Here is a 25773-nt window from a genome sequence, read left to right as displayed (position 1 = left end):
ACGTCCACTAGGGGGCGCACGTCCGATCCAATGCGCCTGCGCGGCAGTTTCCCGCCCGAGCGACATTGGGCGACGTCGCCCCCTTTCCCCTCAGTTTCTCCTTTGCCGCCGAGTGTCTTCACACTACCTGGAAGAACACAGCGGGGTAGGAGGGAGGGTTGTGTGTCTGCACAGAAGACGTCAATGAACAGTAGTTACGGTAAGCGCAACTCTGTTTTCACTGTCCGTCTTCTGTGCAGCCCCACATGGGAGACTCACAAGCCACTTACCCAGGAGGCGGGCATGTGTTCTCACCGAAAAAGAGACTGAAGCACTGCATTACCAACAGCAGCCTCTTTCCTTTCCCACACATCTAGTGCGTAATGTTTGGCAAACGTGTCAGAGGACGACCACGTTGCAGCCCTGCAGATATCATGCAAGGGCACGCCCCTGAGGAAAGCCGCAGATGCAGCTTGCGCCCTGGTGGAATGAGCTTTTACTTCCAAAGGGCAAGGTAACTGAGCCTGAGAGTAGCATGCCCTAATAGTTTGGGTAACCCAGCGAGAAATTGATTGAGCCGTAGCAGCTCTTCCCTTCCTGGGTCCATAGTAGCACACAAACAGTTGTTTGGTACATCTAAACTGTGACGTACGATGTAAGTAAAACAAAACAGCCCTCCTGACATCTAAGGAATGTAGGGTCTTTTCCGGAGCACCAGAAGGGCTAGGAAAGAAGACAGGCAATACTATGTCCTGTGAAGTATGGAACTGAGTGGAAACTTTAGGCCTAAAACGAAGGTCAGGTCTCAAGACCACTTTATTTTGATGGACCTTCAAGAAGGGCGGGTCACATCTCAGGGCCGGCAGTTCGCTCACTCTACGAGCAGAAGTAATGGCAACTAAAAAGGCCACCTTCCAACATAACCATTTCAAGTCACAAGTAGCGAGTGGCTCGAAGGGCGATTTCATAAGTCCAGTCAGCACCACCTGCAGTGACCACTGGGGAACAATATCTGTCACCTGTGGGTACATGTTATATAACCCCTTCAAAAAAGACTTTGACAAACTATGGGAGAACACCGTCTTTCCATCTATCTTAGGGTGGAATGCTGAAATTGCAGCCAAATACACTTTAATAGAGGAATTAGAAAGTCCCCCGTCTTTTAGAGACAGGAGGAACTCAAAAACAGAAAACAACTGGCAATCCCAAGCATTCAGGCCAACATCAGTAGCCCAGGTCTCAAAACGTTTCCATTTAGCTGAATACGATCTTCTAGTGGTGTCTCTACGGGCATTGAGCAAGATTTCAGCTACCCTGTCAGACATCCCCCCTGCCCCTGAATGCGCCAAGCAGTGAGGCTGAGTTTGGGTAGGTCGTGATACCACACTCCTTTGTCGGACAGAAGGTCCGGATTCAGGGGGAACCGACGGTATGACCCGTGGGACAGCTGCATGACATGCTGGAACCAAGCCTGTCTGGGCCAAAAAGGTGCTACCAAAATCATGTGAGGCCCATCCCTGTGAACCTTGCTGACCACTTGAGCTAACAGGGGGAAGGGGGGGAAGGCATAAAACCGGTGCCCTGTCCAGCGTATCTGGAATGCGTCCCCTATGGAGTGACGACCGAGCCCCCCTCTGGAACAAAACTGTAGAGCCTTCTTGTTGGCCTCTGAGGCAAAAAGGTCTACATCCGGAAACCCCCAGTCCAAAAAGATGGTATTCAGGTAGGAGTCTGCTATAGTCCACTCGTAATTTTCGGATCGCATTCGACTCAGTTTGTCCGCGATCACGTTCGTGGTGCCCGGAATATGGACTGCATGCAGGAATATGTCCCTCTCCACGGCCCAGGTCCAAATTCGACTGGCCTCGTCGCAGAGTACCCTGGAAGTAGTGCCCCCTTGCTTGTTCAGGTAGAACATAGTGGTGCAATTGTCCGTGAGTACCTGAACCGACCTCTGGTGCAGCGTGTCTGCGAAAGCAATAAGGGCATAACGTACCGCTTTCAGTTCTAGCAGGTTAATATGATCACTCTTATCCTGCTCTGACCAAATTCCATGTGCCCTAAGGGACCCACACTGGGCCCCCCAACCTATTGTGGAGGCGTCGGTTGAAATAGTAATATCAGTTTGAACCGAACCAAAACCTACCCCACGTAAAAGATTAGGTTCATTCAGCCACCACTGCAAGGAGCGAAGGACCCCCCTGGGTATCGAGTACCGTCTGTTCTGGGACCCATGTTCAAAATCATGAACAGAAAGGAACCACAACTGAAGGGGTCGCATGTGCAACCGGGCCATAGGGGTAACTGCCGTGGAAGAAGCCATAAGGCCGAGCAGTTTCTGTATAGTTGTGACTGACTGAAACCTACATCTCAAGAAGAGGGTCACCAGTTTCCCAATTTTTAATGCACGGTCCCTGGGCAGAAAACCCCTATTTACCACACCATCCAGTTCCATACCAATAAACAGAATCCTCCTGGATGGGGTAAGGTTAGACTTTTTTAGGTTGACCAGCAGCCCCAACCGGCAACAGGTACTGAGGGCAATTTCAAGTTGAGCCCGTAGTTCATCGGCAGAGGGAGCCGCTAACAACCAATCATCAAGGTAGGGATAGATGGTACACCCTTGCTCCCTCAAATACGCCACCACCACGGCCATACATTTCGTAAAGACCCGGGGGGGCGACGAGAGGCCAAACGGGAGCACCTGGTAGTGGTAGATCTTATCATTACACAGGAACCTAAGGAATTTTCTATGGTCAGGATGGATGGCGATGTGAAAGTACGCGTCCCTGAGGTCCAGAACAGCAAACCACATGCCCTCCGGCATTAATTGGAGGACTGTATTTAAAGTAAGCATCCTGAACCGCTTAACGAGAACGAATTTATTCAATTCTCTTAAATCCAAAATGGGCCAGACACCACCATCCTTCTTGTCTACCAGGAACATCCTAGAATAGAACCCCCAGGAGGAGTCCTGTGAAAGCACCTCCTGCACCGCTCCCTTATGCAGAAGCTCTATAACCTCCGTCTGTAACTTATCAGAATAGGAGTGCACTGCATAATCAGGAAGAGACAACACGGGGTAAACATCAAATTGAATTTTATATCCAACAGATATAATATTGAGAACCCAACTATCCCGGGTAATTTCCGCCCAAGCAGAGGCAAAACGAGCCAATCTGCTGCCAAAAACAACGGACTGTTCCAATCCTAGTCAGAACTGCTTGGGTTGAGTTGCTGACTCCTTGGCATCAGGGCCCTGATGCGTGCGCCGTGGGCGGTAAGCCGGCCTTCTGCGCTGATAGGCATTTGCAGGTGGTTGGGGAGGCCTGTAGGACCCATAACGCGGATACGGTTGGTATCTGTTGTGCCGACCACGGTAGCCTTGGAACGAGCGGTACTGGGAACGGTTATCGGTGAACTGCCTGGGGGGGAGGATCCCGTAGGAATGGGCCGTCAGTCGATCTTTACGCTTCTGCAAAAGGTACTCATCCGTTCTGGCGGAAAAAAGGGATTGGCCCTCAAAAGGCAGGTTCTCCACTTTGTTCCGCGTCTCCACCGGGAGTGCCGTGGTGCGGAGCCAGGAGTGCCTTCTTAGCACAACGGAGGATGCCAACGCTCTTGCGGAAGTGTCCACCGTGTCACGTCCTGCATTGATTTGTTGCCGGGACAGTCGAAGTGCTTCATCAAGCACAACCTTGGCCAATACCTTCTGATCAGCAGGAAGTTTTTCCATGAAGACTGCCATACGGTTCCACAAGAAGATTTGATAAGCCCCCATAATAGCCGAATAATTGGAAATTTTCAGTGTGAGGGCCGCAGAGGAGTACAACTTCTTGCCCAGCGAGTCTAGCTTCCTACTTTCTTTGTCAGTGGGCACAACGTGGGAACCTTGGCGAGGACGGAGCTGCATTTCTTCCGTAACAAGGGAAGAGGGAGGTGGATGAGCAAACAGGTACGTACAGACGTCATCCCTGGTTTTATATAATGCTTCTAGCTTCCGAGACGTCGGGTAAACTGTCGCTGGCTTCTCACAGATGGTGTTAATTATGTCCACCAAACCCTCTGTAAATGGGAACGAGATGGTCTGCGGATTCCCAGACTGAACATATTGAAGGATCTTATCCTTCGGCTTCGGGTCTACTGCCGAAATGTCGATGTCCAAGGAGCGGGCCATACGGATCATTTGTTCCGTATAGAGCCTATAATCATCTGTTGGTGTAATACGACCAGTCCCGATAACGATGTCCTCTGGCAATGGGTCAGACGGAGGACTAGGACTCGGGTCTCGATAAGGATCGCCCTGCTGATAATGGGACCCCCGTCCGGGGGACCCATAACGGGAGAATTCACTCCGTACGTCACCCCAATATTCTCTGCCAAGGGATGGGGAATACGACCGGTGCGACCTCGCATAGAGGGAACCTTCCCCTTCAAAGCCTCTCCAAGGAGAACGATAAGGTGGATCCTCTCCACCGATGGGCCCACCGTGCACCCAGGCACGTGAAGAAAGAGGAGGAGCATCAGGCAGGTCACCATCCTCATCTGCAGAACGGAGAGATAGAGGAGACAGGTGTGGAGATGGAGTCGCAGGCCTCTCCCATAACACCTCGTCAGTTTGGGCAGAAGTCGATTGTATGTGCTTCGACTTCTTCTTGGTCTTTTTGGCAGTCGAAGCCGGTAAGGCACGTTCGCAGTCACGACTCCGAGGTATCGGATCCAAAGATGTTAACGGATCGGAAGCATTTGGATCCGGCCGAGCAGGAAGATTCGAAGTGAGGCTGGGGCGAGTCGGGTCGGCTTTCTTCGGAACCGACGACGACGACTGCGGTGCCGGATCCGATGGCTCAGGAACCGACCCAGCAGGGATGTTCGGAACCGATGATGTCCTCTTCTGCACCTTCGGAACCGACGGTGGAGGTGGTTCCGACCTCGAGGGGGACCTGGACCGATGACGGCGCTTCCGCGTCGGATCCGGCTTCAACAGCCTCCTGCGATCAGAGGCGGATCCGACGGTGGTGTTTGGATCCGAGGTCGGAGCCGGCGGTTGACAGGCCCGATCCGGAGAACGGGATCGGGGGTTGGAGATGGAGCTACGGGCAGGTTGTACGGGCACAGATGTCTCGACCGTCCCGCTAACTGGCGATGGCCCTTTCTGAGGGGTACTCAGGGCCCCGGACGCGTTCATAGCCCTTTTCCAAAGCAGGGCGTTCAACCTATTAGCCCTCTCAGCCCTGGCCTTAGGCGTAAAGCGCCGGCAATGCTCACACTTCTCCACGATATGACCTTCTCCCAGACACTCCAGGCAAACTGAGTGGCCATCCGTCCTCGTCATCTTCGTAGAGCAAGTCGAGCAACGTTTGAACAAGGCCTTGTCAGCCATCTCCTTCAAACAGTCGATTTCTCCTCACAGAAAAGTAACTTCTTCACAGCGGACAGCTAGCAGCTAACCGGTCGGCGGCAAAGAAGAAACTGAGGGGAAAGGGGGCGACGTCGCCCAATGTCGCTCGGGCGGGAAACTGCCGCGCAGGCGCATTGGATCGGACGTGCGCCCCCTAGTGGACGTTGACTAGTAAAGAAAAATCCGGTCGGCAGGCCTGCGCAGGCGCAGTCCCATGTGGGGCTGCACAGAAGACGGACAGTGAACTGATGGTTAGCCAATGGAGCGACTGTAGGATGGGAGTGATGTTCATGCTCCTGCTCGCTCCTGATAACAGTCGAGCTGCAGCATTTTGCACTAATTGGAGCCTCCTAGTTAACTTAGATGGGAGACCTATGCATAGAGCATTACAATAGTCAAGCCTTGATGTTATTCATTAAATGTTTTGTGTATGTCAGTAAAAAACATATTCAAGTTCTGAAAACCTGAGGTGGAGCAGCAGTTGGCAAGGAATCTGTGATAGTACAGTGTGGGGTTCACAGCACTGTGTGCCTAAGGTTTTTGATATTAATCTTGAGTTTTTTTACTTAGGGCCAAGCTACAAGTGACGAATGACACTTGAACGGCAAGTGGATCGAGTGGAGAGCAAGTGGAGGGCAAGTGAACAGGGAGGAATACACTTGCCATTCAAGTGTCATTCGTCACGTAGTTTGGCTCTCAGTTTCTTAAATGTTTGTGCAGAGAAACTCTTGTTTCTCATGTTGCTGGGAAATATTTAAGGTTGCAATACCATGCATGCTTGTTCGGAAGTTAGTCCCATTGAAAAGGATGAGATTTACTTCTAGGATTAGACTTTTAAGGGTGTGGTCAAACTCAAGTTTCACTTACATTAAATTTTACAGAAACCAGTGAAACCTCACAAAAATCAACAGGAGATAAGTATACCCAGATGTGCACAGAAAACAGCCACAGTTAATCCTGACATAAGCAAAGGGTCCCATAAAGAGATTTTCTCCATTAGCCTTCTACAGCTTTTTTTGTGGTAGTTAAGGGAGGAGATGCAAAGCAACTGCTAGATAACACAACAATTAATTAGCAAGGTTTGAATCCAGTAGTACCTTAAAGACCAACAAACTTTCCGAGGTATAAGCTTCTGAGAATCAAAATCCATTCATCAGCACTTTACTCTGAAAGCTTATACTCTGGAAATCTTTTTGGTCTTTAAGGTGCTATTAGACTAAAATCTTGCTCTTTTACTGCAGACTGACATAGCTACCCACCTGAAACAATTAATATGCGATTTGCATAATATGCAAATTGGGTTACCAATTTGGGACACTTTCACATGACAATCCCTAGAAAGATTCAACCACCCTATTATGCTTTCATCATAAAATAAATTTGATAGGCAAATTCCATGACAATTAAATAGACAGGTTTGCCAAACTGAAAGTAAAGAGGCAGTCATTCACATAGGATATCTGTTTAAGCAAACCTGGTTAAGTATTGTATTAAATAATTTTGTTTGAATTATACAAATGTTTGACTATTTTTGCTTTTCATTTTAGTAACTGTTTATAGATACTCTGATGACTTGTAATTTACTAATAGTTTAAGACACTCCTTTTCTGTTCCATTAAAGTAGATCCACCAATTTAGTCAATTGGCATTCGTGCCTACTAATGAAGCAATCATTGTTCGATACTACATATGATACATATAATACATTTATGTCAATATTCTATGCGCTTAAGTATGTTGTGTTAACTACTGACATTTGTGCTGAGTCAGTAGTTGGGCTTGTTCTTTGGGATATTCTTGTTGAGTTCTGTGGTTTTATTGTATTATCATTTACGTTTTAATTAGCACTGAATCCTCCTTCAGTCCTTTAAAAGGAAAAAAAAAGTGTTCTAAAATGTATTAAATGTGTGAAAGAGCTATGAAATATAGCTCATTGCTTATAAATATTAAACATGAAAAATAAAATTATAAACATATGCACTGTCATGTTAGGCTATTTACATTGGGGAGAAGGAAAGTAGCATGGATTTCAGCTGGTTTAAATCTTTTGGAAAATTTGCAATATATACCCTATTACATGTTTATTGAAAAGTCTTTGAAATTTACTCACATCGTGTAAACCACTTTGAGACTCCGTGAGAAAGGTGGACTATAAATAACGTAAATAAGTAAAGTTACTTTATACATAGGTCTCTAAAAATACAGTACATTTGGAAATGGGTGTTTCTTCTGAAAGTTTGAGAACCATAGCCTTACCCACTGAATGCTGTAGATCTTGTAGTGAAAGTTAGTTTTACCTGTTCTTCCAGCTGTGTCTTCATTTTGTTGATTAGTTCATCCTTTTCTTGTACTCTGTTTATCAGCTCCTGATATTTCTTGTGTTCACTTGATTCACTTGTTTTCATGTTGGCAAGTTTCAACTTCTCTTCCATCACTTCAACCTGAAATATCCCATCACATAGTCACTGTAATCATTATAGTTGGTTCTAAGTGAAATGATCAACTAATTTAGTAATGGGCTCCTACTCAGGGGAACTCTTAAAGAATTGTTATAGTTTTGTCACTGAAAACAGCGAAAGCTACATTTAGAGGCTTACAGCTTGCACCAGCATTAATAAACAGCTACTCCAGAATGGGAAGGGTGGATCAGTTGCGGAGGTAACTGTACCTAAGTTTACATCTGCCACTTAATCAGGAGATGAGACAGCTGCAGCCTTTCTTGCTCATTCCCTCCATCCTGCTACCTGTCCCCCCCCCCTGCTGTGCACCATAACTGGAGCCCTGTTCACTACAGCAGACAAAGAAGGGGTGAATGCATGAAGCTGCTTTATGCAGAGAGTTAGACCACTGGTCTGTCAAGGTCAGCATTCGTAGGGATAGCCACCCCAAACTTCCTACTCTAGGCAATGATAACAACCACTCCAGCAGTCAGGCAGGCAGGATACACTTTCTTTTTTACTTTGTGAGCCTGAAAGCTTTACCTTCCCAAGGCCTCAGCTTTCCAATCTCTGTCTTCATTCTGGGGTGTACCCATGCCCAAGTCATGAAATCCAAACTCAGCTTAATTAAAATTATATTTATTAGATTTAAGGAGTGTTGCAGCATAAAGCACTCATACACAGATAACAGACATAAAACAAGAAAACCTTACTATTGTTATCTAAAAATCTGCATATCTAAAACTTAAGAGCTTGCTACCTTAAGCATCTCTGGTTAGCATCCATTTGTTATTCATCTTACCCATCTGGTAGAATGCATGACCTCTCCATGCCTAGATGGTCTGGCATGGCAACATGCCAAGGTGGAAAGAATAGTGAAGGGTTTTTGGAGCCATCTTTTCTAGAACTCAGTGCATCACCTGGCACTCAAGAGCCAATCAGAGCCAAGCTGTTATCATTACAACTGTGAGAACATCTGGGAAGGATACACAGAAGCTCTCTAAGACAGTCTCCAAAGGTCAGATCACTGGGGAACTTAAAAGGTTACTTGCAGGTGTTGTTGATCAGCTTAGCCAGCACATTTCGGGTTAGGCCAGAGCCTGCAAACACAACACCGAACCCAAGTTCAGCCATTCTTACTAGAATCCTGGCTTTAACTGGCAACTTCCACTCAGTGATTGGCAGCAGCTCTCCAGGGTCCCAAGGAAAGGTCTCTCACATCACCTCCCACCTGATCCTGTCAACGGGAGATGCCAGGGATCGAACTGGGGACCTTCTGTATGCCAAGCAGATGTCTACCACTATCTGAGCTACAGCTCTTCCATTAAAGGAAAGGACAAAAGGACAAGGAGGGAAATGGGTAGGAGACGTCACAGCATTTTTATCTCCAGTCTTACTAATAGGTAAAAGGGGCAAGACTACCTCCAGATTTTAAGACAGCCTTGAGCAACAGATCCTCTCTCTCATACAGATGCTGAGCTACCTCTTTTTTGGGTTCACTCTTATTGTGACTGGACAGCTCTGGGGATTTAAGAAGCAGCAGCTGCTGTTGTTCTTCCTCATTGCTGCCACCTACTCACCTTCTTTCTCTGGGATAGTGGTGGCAAGGAAAAGAAGCATGAGGAAGAACTGAAGCCACTGCTACCTGACTGACCCCAGATGGAGAGGGCAAAGATTAAAAAGGAAGAGGGCACAGAGCATGGGAAATGGAACTGACAGTGGCAAGAAGCAGCAGACATTCGCCCCAACTGTGGAGGACCTCCTGCCAGGGTATGAAATGCAGCTGATGCTGGACAATGCCAACTTACACCGGACCTGAAAGGAAATCTACAGGATGCAGCCTCATCACCCTAAACGTAACCTCTCTGCAGAAATCTTTGGGCCAGTACACGCACACGCACACGCACACAACTACCATGCAGAGACTGCTTTAAAAGCTACCCTGGCACCAGTGAGCATGCAGTAAATGCAGGTTTCTCTTCCCCCTCCAGCTTTATAGTGGTGGATGAAAATCTCTGAATCTACAAGTAAATCACTGCACACAAACTCTGCTGTGTAGACAGTCACTGCAGGAAGTGATTTTAAGAATCTCCATGAATGTATGAAGCTAACTGAATCTTATACCAAGTCAGAACAATTGTCCATGTGTCTATAGCAACTGGAAGCAGTTTTGCAAGGTATAAGGATCTTTCCTAGCCCTGCTACCTGTCTCTGCCTACCAAGCATTACATGTTCATCAGCCAAACACATCTTCTTTTTCCATGATCATGGGTCTTCATCCCAACAGCAGTATTAGCCAACCTCATCTAATGATTTAGAAACCAGGTCTATGGGAATGTTAAATACCATTTGATTGTGCCTGCAAATAAATGTGCTCTCTCTCTCTCTCTCTCTCTCTCTCTCTCTCTCACTCACTCACTCACTCACTCACTCAGTCACTCACTCACACACTAGTCCTCTGTTTAAAAGCCTGGATGGTCCCAGAAGCAATGCCTCCAGTCCTCATAAAAGACCCAGATTGGCAAAGCAAAGCCAGTACTTCTCCCAGCCCGCTTGCCAATTTATGCATGAGAGTAGTTTATGCTCCAATGGAAATTCCTCACCCCAGAATTGCAGAAAGGTATGTTTTGTCCTCTTCTCTGTCTGTATAGAAAGAGAGGCTAATGGCCTCTCCTCTGCACTCAACCTGGCATCCCAGCCAGCCAGTTTAGCCTGGTGAGCGGAATGTGTTTTTATTAGAGTTCAGGATAATTACGGTTGCAAGAGAGAGCCCCTCCCACGTCTCTGGTGCCTGAGCACTCTACACTGGGCGGGGGGGGGGCGAGGAGGTGTCTTTATCTGAAGATAGTAGCTGTGAAAAGCACATTAAATGAGGTATCCAAACTTCTGAACTCATGGGTGAAATGAAACAGCAGCTTTAAAACTCCGCATGCAGCCCTTTTATTTTCCAAATGTCTATTGCTCAGCCTTAACATCCCTGGTTAGTGGGATGGCAGTTCCACACACACTTCCTAAGCATGTCAGATTTAATTAAAGCATTTCAAAAGATAAATTGTTTTTTCTTTTTGGATACCAACATAGGTGGCTCCATTACTGGCAGGCAGCAGCAACTTCTAAGCCTCCATGTGGCATGATTCACATTTCAAGGCTTGGACACAGCAGGTGGTACTACTTAGGCTATAACATCCCTCTCACTCTTCTCCCCCTCCCTTTAGAAAATATAATGACCAATGGTAGCCTCTGTGGATCAGCTACAACCTGCCTGGATCCCCCAAACCGCCCCACATAGTAAAAATAACCAGCCACAGAATCCAACATTTTGCTGAGGAAGATTTCACCAGTAAATGGGGCATTTACAGTGCGTTGACAGAGGACAATTCCCTTACGTCTGGTGAGTGGCATAATCAGAACTATGCTAGAATTGGAAGGTACAAACGTATACCACTTTCACTGGACACTGGAAACATTTAGATAACTGGACAGTGAAGTACGCACAAGTATTCTAACACAGGCTTTACTTGACAAATGAATTAGATTACGGGGAGGCAATTCGTTGGTACAAGTTTACATGTCTACAGTTGGAAAATTGAAAGCCTGCTGTACTACAGATTACTCTCTATATTTATAACACAAAGTTCTGCACGATGTCTATCTATTTTTATCCCACCCTCCCAACAAGTAGCCCTGGGCAATATACATGATTCTCCTTTCCCACAGTTTTGTCTTCAGAACAATGACAACCCTATGAGGTAGGTTTGGTTCAAGGTAACCCAGTGAGTTTTATGACCAAGTAGAGATCTGAATCTAGGTTCCCAGCAGTAGTCCAACCACTATACCCCACCACACTATACAGAGATGTTTCTAATCATACTGAAAGTGATCACTAGCAATGCTATAATGATGCACTTGTTCTTGGGCTGGAGACAGATGTTTTCTTCAGGGTTGACAGAAAATGGTGCTACTCATAGTCTGAACAGTTATCCTACTTTCACGTCCAGCAAAGAGATGTGCAGGCTTTTGTATTTTTTCAAAGATGCATAAAATCTGTTTGGCAAGAAAAATCATGTGCCTTCAGATATTAAATATTCAAGGATCCCATATAAGAACAATTTCTCTCCTAGTACATAGATATCTTCTGGAGATACCAGTATAATAATTTGTTTTTAAAATCTTACAGAAGTGAAGATTTCATGCAAGTTCTTACCTGTTTCTCTGCACTTTGGGCTCTTCGTTCTGCCTCAATCACTCTCTGCTCCAGTTCCTGCATCTTCAGAGTAAAATTAAAAAAACAAATATTTAGTGTTTTAAAATAATAAATAATTAGATACTGTACAAAAAGAGTATTACAAAAAGATAAGCCTAGCCCACAGGCTTACAATTTAAAGAGACAATGCTGACAGAATAATGGGAGGAGACAAAAGTAAAAAGGGCAAATATAGTCAAGAATGAGAAAAATTATTTTGCTGTTAAGAGTCATACCCTGTCTCACGAAATGAAACTGCAAGCATTTGTAGAGTTGTGGTTGTATCAGATCAGGAACCTTTAACAGAGATTACAGGCATCTTTCAACTTTTCATTGAATTTTGTTTTCCATTATCTGGAAAGAATGCACCACCACCACCCAGAACTCTGGCCCTCTGTGTTCTACATTCTGCAGGTTACCTCTGCAAGCAGTTTACTTAGAAACCACCACCTCTTCTGACGTCCAGCCTCACTATATGCATTCAGCCTAAGATCTCTTTGACAGACTTCTGAGTTACTATTTATCTTTACTTTTACCAAATCTAATGGAGCGATAACAACAATGCTCACACATCCCTCTGTCATCTTTCACTTCCAGATATGTTCAAGTAGATGCAATGTCTGATGAGGACTATGATGATATAAACATTATGCTAGATTATCTGGCTTTCAGTGGCTAGTTTATACAGAAAACATTCCTGCAATTATTTGAAGTTCTTGCATAGTTGTCCTCCTATTCACTTAACCTGCATTTGATGGTTCAATGGTACTGAGAGGAATGTCCCCATTTTTAGAGGTGTTCCTAATTATAGTTTTCCATGTTGGCACAGATACACAACACTATGCTGTGGTAACACCTTGCTGTAACACTGACTCAACATTAATTCTAAGGTAAGAAATTACTAGCTAATACTATTATTTCAGTTAAGGTATCTAATTTTTGCTTTCATTCTCATTCTGCTGAGGAACTACTAGGACAGGCATCAAAGTCAGAAAAGAGTTATGGATCAGGGAGTTAAAAGAAATATTACTCAGATGGCTGACAAGAATTAGGAGAACATGAATTTACAATTGGACAAAATCAGCCAACTCTTTACTCTCGTCCAGATGCATTCAGCCACGCAAAAAAGTGAGTGGAAATATCAAATGGAGAGAATGAGCCAAGAGAGGGGATAAGAGAGAAGGGCAGATGGTGCACTGGGAACTGCCTGCAAATGAGTCAAAAGTAAAGAACAGGGAGGAGGTGAAGAGAAAAAGTAAAGAGTCTAAGGAGTGACAGGGGTAAAAGGAGGCAGCAAAACTTCCAAGAAAGCCATTGAATAAATGCAGCTCATGGTGGGAGGATGGCCAAAGATTGACACTCCACAGCTCATTAGCAACTGGGTCATCATGCTGCCTTGGCAACAATCTGCCATGTCAATCATCAACAGAATATTACTCCTCTTTTCTCTTGGATACACAACTGTGAAAGAAAGAGTTTGAAATAAAGCTTGATACCAAGAGGTTCTGGAATGCATTTACTACAGAATGTATTAAAATTTATTATGAACAGCCCATAAGTATCTCAAAAAAGGTATACCAGAAAGCCTGTATACATACATCAACATCAAAACCTAAGGATTCATGTTAAAGTCAAGGTAAAGCTCACACTGTCTCTTAACAAGCTAATGAGATTCAGCTCCATTTCTCCCCAGACTGTGTTTCCCTGTGAAAGGCCCCACAGCTCATTTGTAACAGGGTCACCATGCCACCATGGCAACAGTCTGCCATGTCACCCATCAACAGAATATTACCTTTCTTTTCCTTGTGTGCATAATTGTGTTAAAAAAAACAGAATTGAAGTAAATGCCAGTTATCATACACACAGGGCCTGCTGGTGTATGCACTTGCTCTCGTAAACGCCAGTATTTAATTTCCACAAAAAAATCCCATTCTCATAGATAAACATTTTGCGTCTATTCCAAGGGCCTCAGCAGAGTGTAAAGGGTTTATTTTAAGACTGCATTTTTGTACTCTTCATATATATGTTAAGGGCTTATGGATGACTCACACAGGGCACTTCATATTCACTTTACTGCTCTTCACAGAAGATCTATTGCTATTTATTTATGCCCCACTTTTCTGTTCACAAAATGCCTTACATGAAGAAGGTTCCAGGTTCAATCATTAGCATCTCCAGTTAAAAGGACCAGGCAGTAGGTGATGTGAAAATTTCTGCCAAAGACTCTAGAGAGCTGCTGCCAGTCTAAGTAGACAGTACTGACCTTGTTGGACCAAAGTTTAATTCAGTATAAGACAGTTATGATGATGATGATGATGATGATGATATTTGGTGTTTAACCAGCCCTCTCCGCAAGCGGGCTCAGGATGGGGTACAACAGTCATGAAATACAATTACATAGCAAATTTTACAGTAAAATTCAGGAATTAAAAACATATATACACAAAAACCTCAGATGGTCAGCTACACATTCCTGCCCCCAGCATACAAAGAGGAGGGAGACAGACGAGATGTAATCAAATACTGGAGATCGGTGGGAGGTTCGATGATGGTCCTGACACTGGCCTCAACCGTATGCCTGGTGGAACATCTCTGTCTTGCAGGCCTGCCAAAATGATACAAGATCTCAGTGGACCCAGGTGTCTTCAGACAGAGAGTTCCACCAGGTTGGGGCCAGGACCGAAAAAGCCCTGGCCCTGGTTGAGGCCAAATGAGCCTCCCTAGGGCTAGGGATCACCAGTAAGTTCTTTCACATTGAACAAAGTGCTCTCAGGGTCACATACGGGGAGAGACGGTCCCTCAGATATGCTGGTCCCAGTCCACTTAGGGCTTTAAAGGTTAAAACCGACACCTTGAAATGGATCCGGAATTCCACAGTAAGCCAGTGAAGCTGCTGTAGAATTGGCATAATATGTGTCCTGTTTGGAACACCCATCAGGACACGAGCAGCAGCATTCTTGACCCGCTGTAGTTTCCGGGTCAGACCCAAGGGAAGCCCTGTGTAGAGCGAGTTACAGTAGTCCAGCCTGGAGATGACCATTGCATGGATCACTGTTGTTAGGTCCTGGGCTGAGAGATAGGGGGCAAGTTGCCTGGCTTGCCACAGATGGAAAAAAAGCAGTCTGGGCAACAGACGTGACTTGGGCCTCCACAGACAGGTAGGAATCCAAGATCACGCCAAGACTCCTGACTGATGAGATGGGTACCAACGGGGCCCCTCCAAAGGTTGGGAGATGGAACCCTGCATCCAACAACCCACGGCCCAAGTAAGGACCTCCGTCTTCGCAGGGTTCAACTTCAGTCTGCTCTGCTTCACCCAACAAGACACAGACTCCAAAGCTCTCAGAAGGGTATCCGGGCCAAAGCCAGGTCAGCCATCCATCAACAGATACAACTGGGTGTCATCCGCATACTGGTGACAACCCAGTTTGAAACTCCACACCAGCTGGGCGAGGAGGTGCATATAAAGATTGAACAACAGGAGGGAGAGTATTGCCCCCTGCGGGATACCACATACCAATGACTGGCGCATGGACACTCTCTCCCTCAGCGCTACTCTCTGTCCCCGACTGTGGAGAAAGGAGACAAGCCACTGCAAGGCCATCCTTCGGATCCCCAAGTCAGTGAGACGGTGGGCCAACAACTCATGGTCGACTGTGTAGAACGTCGCTGAGAGATCTACCAGTATCAGCAGCACCGACCCTCCTCGATCCAGGTGTCTGCGGAGATCGTCTGTGAGGACGACCAACACTGTCTCTGTCCCGTGGCCCGGACAGAAACCGGACTGGTATGGGCCCAGGACAGAAGTCTCTTCCAGGAAAGCCTGCAGCTCTTCCACCCCCCCCCCCGCTCAATCACCTTTCCAGGAACAGGAGGTTCGATACTGGGCGGTAACTGGACAGGTCTGTGGGGTCCAAAGATGGATTTTTAAAGAGAGGCCTCACCACGGCTTCCTTCAGAACTCCAGGAAAGCCCCCAGAGCTTAATGATCAATTAATAATGTCCTCCAACTGGGTCCTCAACCTATCGCCCCTGGCTTTCACCAGCCACGATGGGCAGAGGTCCAGGAAACACAGAGTGGGCCTAACCAGCCACAGGATCCTGTCCACATCCTCCTGGGAGACCAGGCTGAAGTGATCTAAAATCGGGCCAGAAGACAGCCAAGGGGCCTCCAGTTGCCTCACTGTATCAACCGTGGCTGGCAGGTCGCAGCGGAGAGACAATATTTTATCTGCAAAAAAGCTCCCAAGAGCCTTGCAGCTAATGGCCTGATTCCTAATTTGGCAGTCTCCCTGCGAGAGGGAGACCAGAGACTGAACAACTTGAAACAATTTTGCCAGGCGTAAGCTTATGCAGACACTATGGGGGTGGTGAAGTACTCCCTCTTCGTTGCCTTCACAGCCACTTCATAGGCCTTCATAAATGCTCTATAAGATGATCTTGCCTCTTTACTGTGATTCCATCACCATACTCACTCTAGCCGTCTCAGTTCCCATTTCATCTGACGTAACTCCTCCGTATATCAAAGAGCCAGTCTGACATGGGGATGGAGAGGGCAATGGGAAGCAATCTCATCGATGGCTTTTGAGAGACGGTCCTGCCAATCCCCCACCAGCTCATCCAACAAACTGCCAGGGGGCATCAGATCCCGGAGAGCATTCTGGAAACCAATTGGATCCATGAGTCTCCACAGGCAAGCATAAATCAGCTCGCTGCGCATGCAGGAGGGGGTTGGCACTCCCAGAAGAGCCTTCAGGATGTGGTGGTCTGACCATGGCACCACTGTAATAGCATCTAGGTCCACCTGAACCCCACCCCAAAGATCAGATCCAGCATGTGGCCCGCTTGATGTGTAGGAGCAGAAACAAACTGGGAGAGTCCTAGTGCTGCCATGGATGACACCAGGTCCGCAGCCTGAGAAGAGGCAGCATCATCAACATGGACATTGAAGTCACCCAGGACCAACAGTCTAGGGTGCTTGTTGTGGATTTTCCGGGCTGTATAGGACAGCTGCTGGCAAAATGTCAGGAACTACAATGCCAAGACCACGGCTATACAGCCCGGAAAATCCACAACAACCATTGTTCTCCGGCCATGAAAGCCTTCGACAATACACGGTCTAGAGTGCTCCAGAACCCACCCTGATGCCGCCTCTAACAGGCTCAACTGGGTAGCTACTGGTGCGCTAGGTGGTTGATACACCAAGTAGATAGCCAGACTCTCCTCTGCATCCCACACCAGGCCAACACAGTCAATGCCAGCAATCTTTGTTGCGGGGAGTGTCCTGAAGGAAAAAGACTCTCAAATGAGTATTGCCATCCACCCACACTGGCCATCCGTCCGGGACTGGTGATGGACCAAGAAACCAGATGGGGCCAGTTCTCCCAAGGTGACTGTTTTGCCTCCCCTCACCCAGGTCTCGGTCATGCATGCCAGGTCCATTCTGCTGCAATGAAATCCTGCAGTGTTTTGGTCTTATTATTAATGGACCTGGCATTGCACAACACCAGTATCGGAGGGAGGCTATATCTCAAGGCTATATGCCTTGAGATGGGACGCAAGTTGAATGTGTATTCACAATGTGTGGTGGTGGTGGTAAAGAATCCGTGGACTGCAGAGGAGTAGGACTGCCAGCGCAGGCTCCAGCCTCAAACTCCACAAGCTGATAGGTTCTTCTGCATAGAGCCAAACAAATTGTACATACATTGCTTTGCCCACAGTACTCAGAACCCTGCAAAAAGCAAGTCTCCCAATCACTCATACAGTACCTACAAATAAGTGTAAAAGTGCAGATGCTCTCTTCAAAAGTTTACCAGTGTGTGGAAGTTTGGGATGCACCTTACATATTTGTATATAAGCACTGAGGGAATCAATTATTAAATAATCACAAATCACTTCTATCAATTACTTTTCCAGTACCTAGCCAAAAATGTAGTCTTAAACAAATAGTCAGTCTTAACAGAGCAAAGATTTCCCCACTCCTCCCATCTTTGACACAGGTGGGGAGATGAAGCCTGTAGCTGCTTGCTCTTTGGCCTCTGAGGAAAAACACATCACAAAGCCATACAGCCAGTTACAGAGTAACCTGATCATTGAACCAAACTGCTCTCTAATCTCAAAAAAGAGACCAGTAGTTTGACTCTCTCCCCAAGGGCTGGATTAACCCCGGAGTCTCCATTTCCCTCTCCAGAGGGATTCCCCGTAAGTCAGGTGCTCTGCAGAAGGGGCCGTGATTTAACGTGTGGTCACCATACAAAGGAAATTCTTTTCAAAAGCATCAGTCCAAGGAGTTACAAGAAAAGAAACAGGACTTCAGCACACAGTGTACACATGCACATACACACACTGTGAGAAATGAAGTCTTAATGAATATTTCTACTTTTAATTTTTTTAAGCAATTTTACTCAGAGAACGGGCTCAAAATTGACAACAAAATTATCAAAATGTTATCTTGCCTTAGTCTCTATACTGTTGTATGATAGACAATTTTTCTCTACTTTCTTGTAGAGCACTATACCAATTCTATGCTGAAACTCTGTTTTCTAATACAAAAATGGATTTGGACATATGTCTCCTGTCTTCAGTATCAATGGGAGTGAGGATAGCAACATTTCTTTTTGGTTGATCTCATCCTAAGACCTACAAAGAAGCAAGAAAAGCTCTCTGGCCTCACCTTCTCAGCCAGCAGCTCCCGGATTTTACTGGCTTGCAGGCGGAATTTGAAGAGTTGGGTTTCCAATGCAAGGCACCGTTTTTGCCAATCCACGCAGCTTCCATTCTTAACTGGGAGCTCGTCCATTTTGAAGCCTCTCTTTTCCCCAAGCTAGCCTCTCTAGCTACCCTAAATGATTAAAATGAAAAAGGAGTAAAGGACAGAAATGTAAAGTTTCATACTTATTATTTTTGCAGATTTCTTCACAGAATCAAAAATCGATAACATGAAGCAGTTAAACAAACCAGATGTAAATAATGTTTAACAAAAATCAAGGACACTTTTTACTAAAGTCTAATTCGGATCTACACATTAACCCCTTCGCAAGTGACACTTTTCAACTGAATCAGTGGACACATTTATTTATTTACTTACATTATTTATAGTCTGCCTTTCTCTTTTTTTATAACATGCTTTATTAGTTTTAATTCCAAATCAACCTACAACCTACAAACAGATCAAACCAAGGATTAATACATATTTATACAATACAATTAATACAATACAATACAACAGGATTAATACATATTTATACAATACAATTTCAAAGACATTTCAATAAACAATGTAATAGGGTATATAAATGCAAATTTGCAAAGATTTACAACAAGCAGAAATCTGATACAGAAATGATGCTGAAATGGAGCAAAAGCAATTCTGAACCTGACGTATTAAACAATTCAGAAGCTACCCAGTACAGCCCTCTTGAGTAAAAAAGCCCTCTTGAATAATTCAGTTTTGCATATTTTACGGAAAGCTAGTATAACCTCTTTTCTGTATGGGTTGTATAGGCCTCATTTAGGAACCAAACTTGCAACACAAATGTTAAGAAATTTCTTTAAACCAAATTTTTTTGTAACCAGAAGCACAGATGCAACAAAGAACAGAAACTTGCTGCCAATAATGTCTTTAAGTTCAGCCAAGTAACTGGTTGTCTTTTCAAACCACTTCAGGATAAACAAAGTCCAACTTTTTGGGTCCAACCAAGTACCACAGTCCTTTGCTACAGTCCTCTTGATTATGAAAGCAACTGGAACCCCTTATTACAGCCCTTATTCAAGGTGATACGAACACATCCAATTTTATCTAACTCCTCAGCAACCAGCCTCTTCCTCAGCTGCCTGGCTGACTCCTCCCTACTGGGCTAAACCAACTAGCTCATTATAGGGGTTACACTAGGAGTGGGAGTTTTTCTGACCTCTTAGGTAGGATATTCCATAAGGTGGGAACCTTCACAGAGAATGCACATGTACCAGCAGCTGCTGATTTTGCCCATGTGCAGGTTAGCATCTGCAGAAAGCCCTATTCAGATGAGCAAAGCAGCAATGCTGGAACATAGGAAGAGAGGAGGGACCAAGGCCATGAAGGGCTCTGTCTGTTATATCTAATACCTTGAATTAAGCCTGGTAACTGATATGTAGCCAAGAAAGTGACTGAAGAATGGAAGTAATACACCTGCTCCGCCTAGCTCCTGATAATAATTAATAATAATAATAATAACATTTGATTTATATACCTCTCTTCAGGACAACTTAATGGCTACTCAGAGTGGTTTACAAAGTATGCCATTATTATTCCCACAACAAAACACCCTGTGAGGTGGGTGGGGCTGAGAGAGCTCCAGAGAGCCGTGACTAGTCCAAGGTCACCCAGCTGGCTTCAAGTGGAGAAGTGGGGAATCAAAACTGGATCTCCAGACTAGAGTCCCGCACTCTTAACCACTACACCAAACTGGCTGCTGTGCACCAGCTGGAGTCTCTGATTTGACTTTGAGGGGAAACCTATGGAGAGTGCAATATTAGCTGCCAGTCATACGTTAATCAAGTGATTCATCAATATGCAAACCAATCTACACAGTATATTAATTGGAAAGTGTGGTATAAATCCATATTGGTTACACCAACAGTTACCATTTGGAAGAGGGAAAGCTACTGCTTTATAGTGCTGATTGCTAACAGTTAGGGTTGCCAGGACACCTGCGCAGCACTTGCAACCCCGCATGCCTGTCTGCCCAGCCTGCCAGGTGCCTGGGGAGCAGCCAGCCCTCTTGCATTCCTGGCCTGCAGTCTGCAAGCCCCCACTTGCCCAACTGCCCAGCCTGTTGCGCACCTGGGCAAGTGGCCAGCCCACTTGCCTGCCCTGCCTGCTGCACGGCACATGCCTGAGGAGCTCGCCTCTGCACTCCAGTGATGATGTCATGGAAGTCTGCTAAATCTGAATGGGATTTTGTACCTAATTAACATTATTTGATTAATTACATTATCTGTACAATTTATTCTTCTTACTTTGAATTTCCAGAATATTACTTTCTGAGTGGCAGAGTGGTACATACTATCCCATCCTAAAAAGAATTTTTCTTTTTAATGTGAATTCACTGCCTCCTTCCTGCACTTTAGCTATGGGGCTGTCAGTTTTTTGTGTGAAACTAATCCTTTATTGAAATTTTAAACATACTCTTGTTTAATAGAGCTTGAAACAAAGATTCTGATCCTTTCCTCAAAATAGCAAACTTATCAACAAGGACTGCTAAGATAGGAGTTTTAATCAAATCTGCTCAAAAGATTAGACAAAAAACCAAATACTCTTAAGTCCTCTGACGATATGTTATCATAATGTCTGAGAATGATAGATCCAGCCCTTCTTATCACTTTCTAAAGAACACATCATCAAAGTGTCTGTCATTTCCATACAGTCTCTTTCTCCCCAACTTAGCTATGTAGACCACAAAACTATATTGATGCTAGAATTTCCCAGCAGAGTTATTCTACCAGTCAGTGTGTATTTAATCCTCTGGGATTCTGCTAGGAGAGCAGGAATGACAGGCCTATCACTTGTCTTATGCTTAAAATTCACATGGTTGGTGTGTCCCTTTTATTGAACCGCCATGAGTTAATTGATGTGGGCAGTAGACACAATGCACTAAGTGTCTGGGTGACAGAAGCCCTTCTATGGAAAAGCTCTGGTTATGAAGCATCTAAGTGGAAGAGATAATAAAAAAAAGATTGAAAATAAAGCTTCATTCATTAGGCCTCAGCAAGACCTGGCTTTGTTACCTCAGTCCAAAAATATATTTAGCTATGGCCCTTTGTATACTTTAGTCATCTTTCTAAAAATGGGAGGGGGGTCCAAATATTAATGTGTACTATATTTGAGCACATGGTACAGCCAGGCATAAAGATGTATTAGAGGTTTTTTATGAGTCAAATATGGTAGAAATATTGTGGCAAACATTTTTCTTTCTTTCTGATACGCCATATTCCTTTGCTTCTAATCACTTTCACTAATCGGTATGACAGTCCCTCAATATCTTCATCCTGCTGTATGGACTGAATAGGCATTTGTTCTGGATTTGTACAGAACATTAAGCAGTCAAAGTATAACATTAAATTGTTGCAGGCTGATGGATCATACATACAGAATGAATTTGGAGAGACAGGAAATATCTCTGTTCACATTCCATTGGGCGATATTGAGCTGTGGTCAGTTGGCTAAAAGCAAACAAATTGAAACTGAACCCAGACAAGACAGAAGTGATGCTGTGTTATCTGCCTTGACTCTCAGTGAGAAGAGTGGACAATAAATAATGTAAACAAGCAAAGTATCTATTGCATTTAAATCACTAGGGCTGCAATCCTCAGTGGGACATACTTTGAGTGAACATCTTCAGAACTGGATTCCAGGTTCTCGAAATGGCATCCTACAGATCACTTGGTCCATATGATAAGCTTGGCTGTTTTGCAGATCTATCATGTAGCTAATTTCTAATGCAGCTTTCGGTGCCAAACAACTTATCAGCCCTTGTCATGCATGTCAAAGTTAGGAGAGAGTGTCCTGTATTTGCCAGTACAGTATTATCCTGTGTGGTCTAAAATGTCTTCAGCATTCAGATCTGTCACAATGCCACCTTTCCATTAAAATGCAATGTCCACATTAAACACAGGTTAACTATGTGAACTATGTCCATACAACCAGAATTGTTTGGCAAAGGTCTGTATTTGTAGAAATAGAGCAATTATATTGTTTCCATTACTGCAGTATAGGAAGATGCTATGAGAAAAAAGTGCAGTAGGGAAAAGCCAGCTTGATCTTAGTTTCATTCCAACTCCAGGTCAGGCCAGTGAAGGCTGAGCTCCCAGTTCCTCTAGGCTAGCAGCTGTCAAGGCCTTTGGATCAAGCAGCTCTTGTGCTCTAGGCAAAATGGGGCTTATCATTTATAGAGACCTGTTGTCCTTCCTGGGAAAACAGGCTAGAACCAAAAGACATAACACACACACATTCATCCAAGTCCTTGCTTATATCAAAGATTAACCAAAACTGAACAAAAATAATTACAAAAATTAGAGAAGCCTCAGATTTTGGTCAGTTGCTTCTCAGTTCAGTTCATTTTAAAAAGCAGCTAAGAACTCAGAACAAATTATATTAATCATAATCAAAACCCTGCCTTCCATGATTACTTTCGAATAATAAATCATTTGTGGCATTTATGGGCAGACTTATGATATCCACTACAAATGTATCTATATCCAGGGAAGAATGCAAAAAATGCCATCAATGAGCCAGCTATGAAACTTAGTCTTACAGATATGGTATATTGGGGATTTTCTGAACTCTGGCTTTTAGCCCAGGAAACTGCATCATTTTCAGGATATAACTCAAAAACTGTACTATTCCACACATGACTTTTAAAATTGTGTTTGTTTCAGGACAAGAGTGGGGGTTGGCTTTAATACATAGACATTGCATAACAAAAACTATCTTCCTTTCTGCTGCTCATTTTAACTCAATATTCTACATTACTCAATACAATAACATTTTCTGATATACATATAATCTCCTTCATTTCCAGATACATCTATTATCAGAGATGTTGAATGTTGTTCCTTGCCATGGATGCACACAAAGGTAATCACACATTTGCTGCACATAAATGAAGCAGACCCCATTTTATCATTTCAGCAGTTTTGTGCCTCTTTTTCTCTGGTTTCACCATAGCTCTAAATAAGGTACAGCCCCACAAGATAAACACAGCTGCTAGAGAGTACTGTCTTATTTCTGTTCAATGTTATATTGGTTCTTGTAATGCAAACTGTATTAATTTTTATATGGGGAAATGTGAAACTAATAAGTGGAACACTTTCAAGATGTAAAGATGTTCTAGCTTCATAGGGCCAAACTACAAGTGACGCCTGACACAGGTTGGACACTTGTCAGCTTCCCTCAAGTTTTGATGGGAAATGTAGGCAGCTTGGCGGAATGTTGGACAAGTGACAGTTGAAAAGTCCATTGGACAGCAGTCGGAGAGCCAAGCTGCAAGACCAGGATGTCTACATTTCCCATCAAAACTTGAGGGAAGCTGACAAGTGTCCAACCTGTGTCAGGCATCACTTGTAGCTTGGCCCTCAGTTGCTCAATAAGAACTTGGAAATTATGCAGTTTATTGTTAGTTTTCCACTTCCCACTGGCTTGCTGCATGCTTGTTACAAGCTCCTTGGATCATTTGGAACAGGAGACATAAGATAGATCAGTGCTCCTAGTTTAATGGAAATTTTTGAGGACCCTGAAACAATCATGCATGTGTGCCTAACTGATCAGAATGGTAAGACAAGCAACAGCTCCAGTGCTGTAGTAGCTTTACATCAGCATCTCATCTTCTGGATGAATTCTGCACATTTCAGAGAGATCCTCTCCCTGTATTAACCACACACACACATGGGCACACACAGTTAAAAGAGTGTTTTGCTCTAAATTTTGTTTGTAAATGTAGCTAGATCAATGGAAGGGCATCTTCCATTGTACCTCACAGCTGTGGAATGAGTTTTCAAAAAAGTGCAAAGCCTGCTTTTTAAATTTGGCTTTTAGGGAACAGTGCAACTATTGTTTAATTCTTATCTTTCTGCTATTTTAATGTTTTTTTATTATATTGTATGTTTTAATTGATTTGATATTGTTTACTAGTTTTATAAGTTACATAGAACTTTGGAGGACATGGGATATAAGTACATAAAGAAATTAAAATAAATACAAGCAAACACCTCAGCTACTGAGGATAGTCCTGTAATGATCATTATTTAGATACTTAGATTGTGCTAGCTTCAGCAGCACATATATTAAAATTAGAACAACTGACTGACATTGTTTAGATAAACAGCCACTCTAGAAGCAATGCTTCTCTCATCATAAGCTGCATCCTTCCACTAGTAACCCACCCAAAGTGATAAAAGAAACTGACCTTGATCTTCCTAGCTTATGCAGCAGCTCACTGTCCTCCTTTACAGTATCAGACAAAAACTGTTCACTATTCGTCAGAGTAGACAAAGCTTAAGGCTGCAAGTTATAATGCCCATTCTTTATGCTGGTCAACATCAGAATGCACAGTCATCTAAACTGTAAAAAGTGTGTGTTTATCTAGCTGCTCTTAAACAACACAGTTCCCCCCCTAGTTCCCCAACTTCATTCTCTTCTCCTAAAATCTAAAGAAGTTTTTACCCTAATTAGATCTGGGAATTAGGGGGTGGGGGAGTGCACAGACGAAATAAAATCAGAGCCTCACGTTTAGCTGGCTGCTCTGGCAACAACGAGGACTCGGGCAAAGCAGGGCAATGTAAGTAGAGAGGGTAAAAGTCTCTATGTAACTGACCTTGTATTTGTTCTTAGTTAGAACAAGGTTATAACTAAGTTATAAGTCAGGATCAGTGCTGCCATTCGCCTGCTGCTCTCCTCCAATCTGCGACTCAAGAGAAGGCTGCCCTGAGAAGGGAAAAATAACAAACAGGCGCGCGCGCACAGCTTCGCTTGAATCCCATTCTCTGTGAGTGTCTTTTCCTAAAAGCAGAGAGCCTGGCTCAAATAACATAGCCAGCCAGCCCTCCAAAGAAGCACAGGAACTGACATCATCAGCACAACACTTTTAACCCCTTATCAGTTACCTCTTATCTGCCAATAATAATACTAGGTTGAGCTACTTCTCCTTATCATGAAACGGAAAGGACTGCAGGGTTTT

The 25773-nt window shown here is 44.4% G+C and overlaps 1 protein-coding gene across 3 annotated transcripts in view; it reads right to left on the bottom strand.

Moving 5' to 3' along the window:
* Positions 1 to 25570, bottom strand: part of PLEKHH1 (pleckstrin homology, MyTH4 and FERM domain containing H1) — a 93051-nt gene extending 67481 nt beyond the window's left edge. Inside the window, exons 1-4 of one of the 3 annotated variants that reach the window (XM_054971205.1) lie at positions 25411 to 25570; positions 18735 to 18902; positions 12023 to 12085; positions 7678 to 7821 (exon numbers count right to left, since the gene is read on the bottom strand). In XM_054971205.1, the coding sequence (XP_054827180.1) occupies positions 7678 to 7821; positions 12023 to 12085; positions 18735 to 18860 (333 nt within the window). In that variant the 5' untranslated portion in view covers positions 18861 to 18902; positions 25411 to 25570. The other 2 variants (XM_054971206.1, XM_054971207.1) reach the window with 2 other exon arrangements.
* Between the last annotated feature and the right edge of the window lie 203 nt (positions 25571 to 25773).

The sequence above is a fragment of the Eublepharis macularius genome, chromosome 2, assembly GCF_028583425.1.
Source record: "Eublepharis macularius isolate TG4126 chromosome 2, MPM_Emac_v1.0, whole genome shotgun sequence".
Taxonomy (NCBI): domain Eukaryota; kingdom Metazoa; phylum Chordata; class Lepidosauria; order Squamata; family Eublepharidae; genus Eublepharis; species Eublepharis macularius.
The sequence above is the reverse complement of the archived record's forward strand: the minus strand, read 5'-3'. Positions and strand labels throughout refer to the sequence as shown.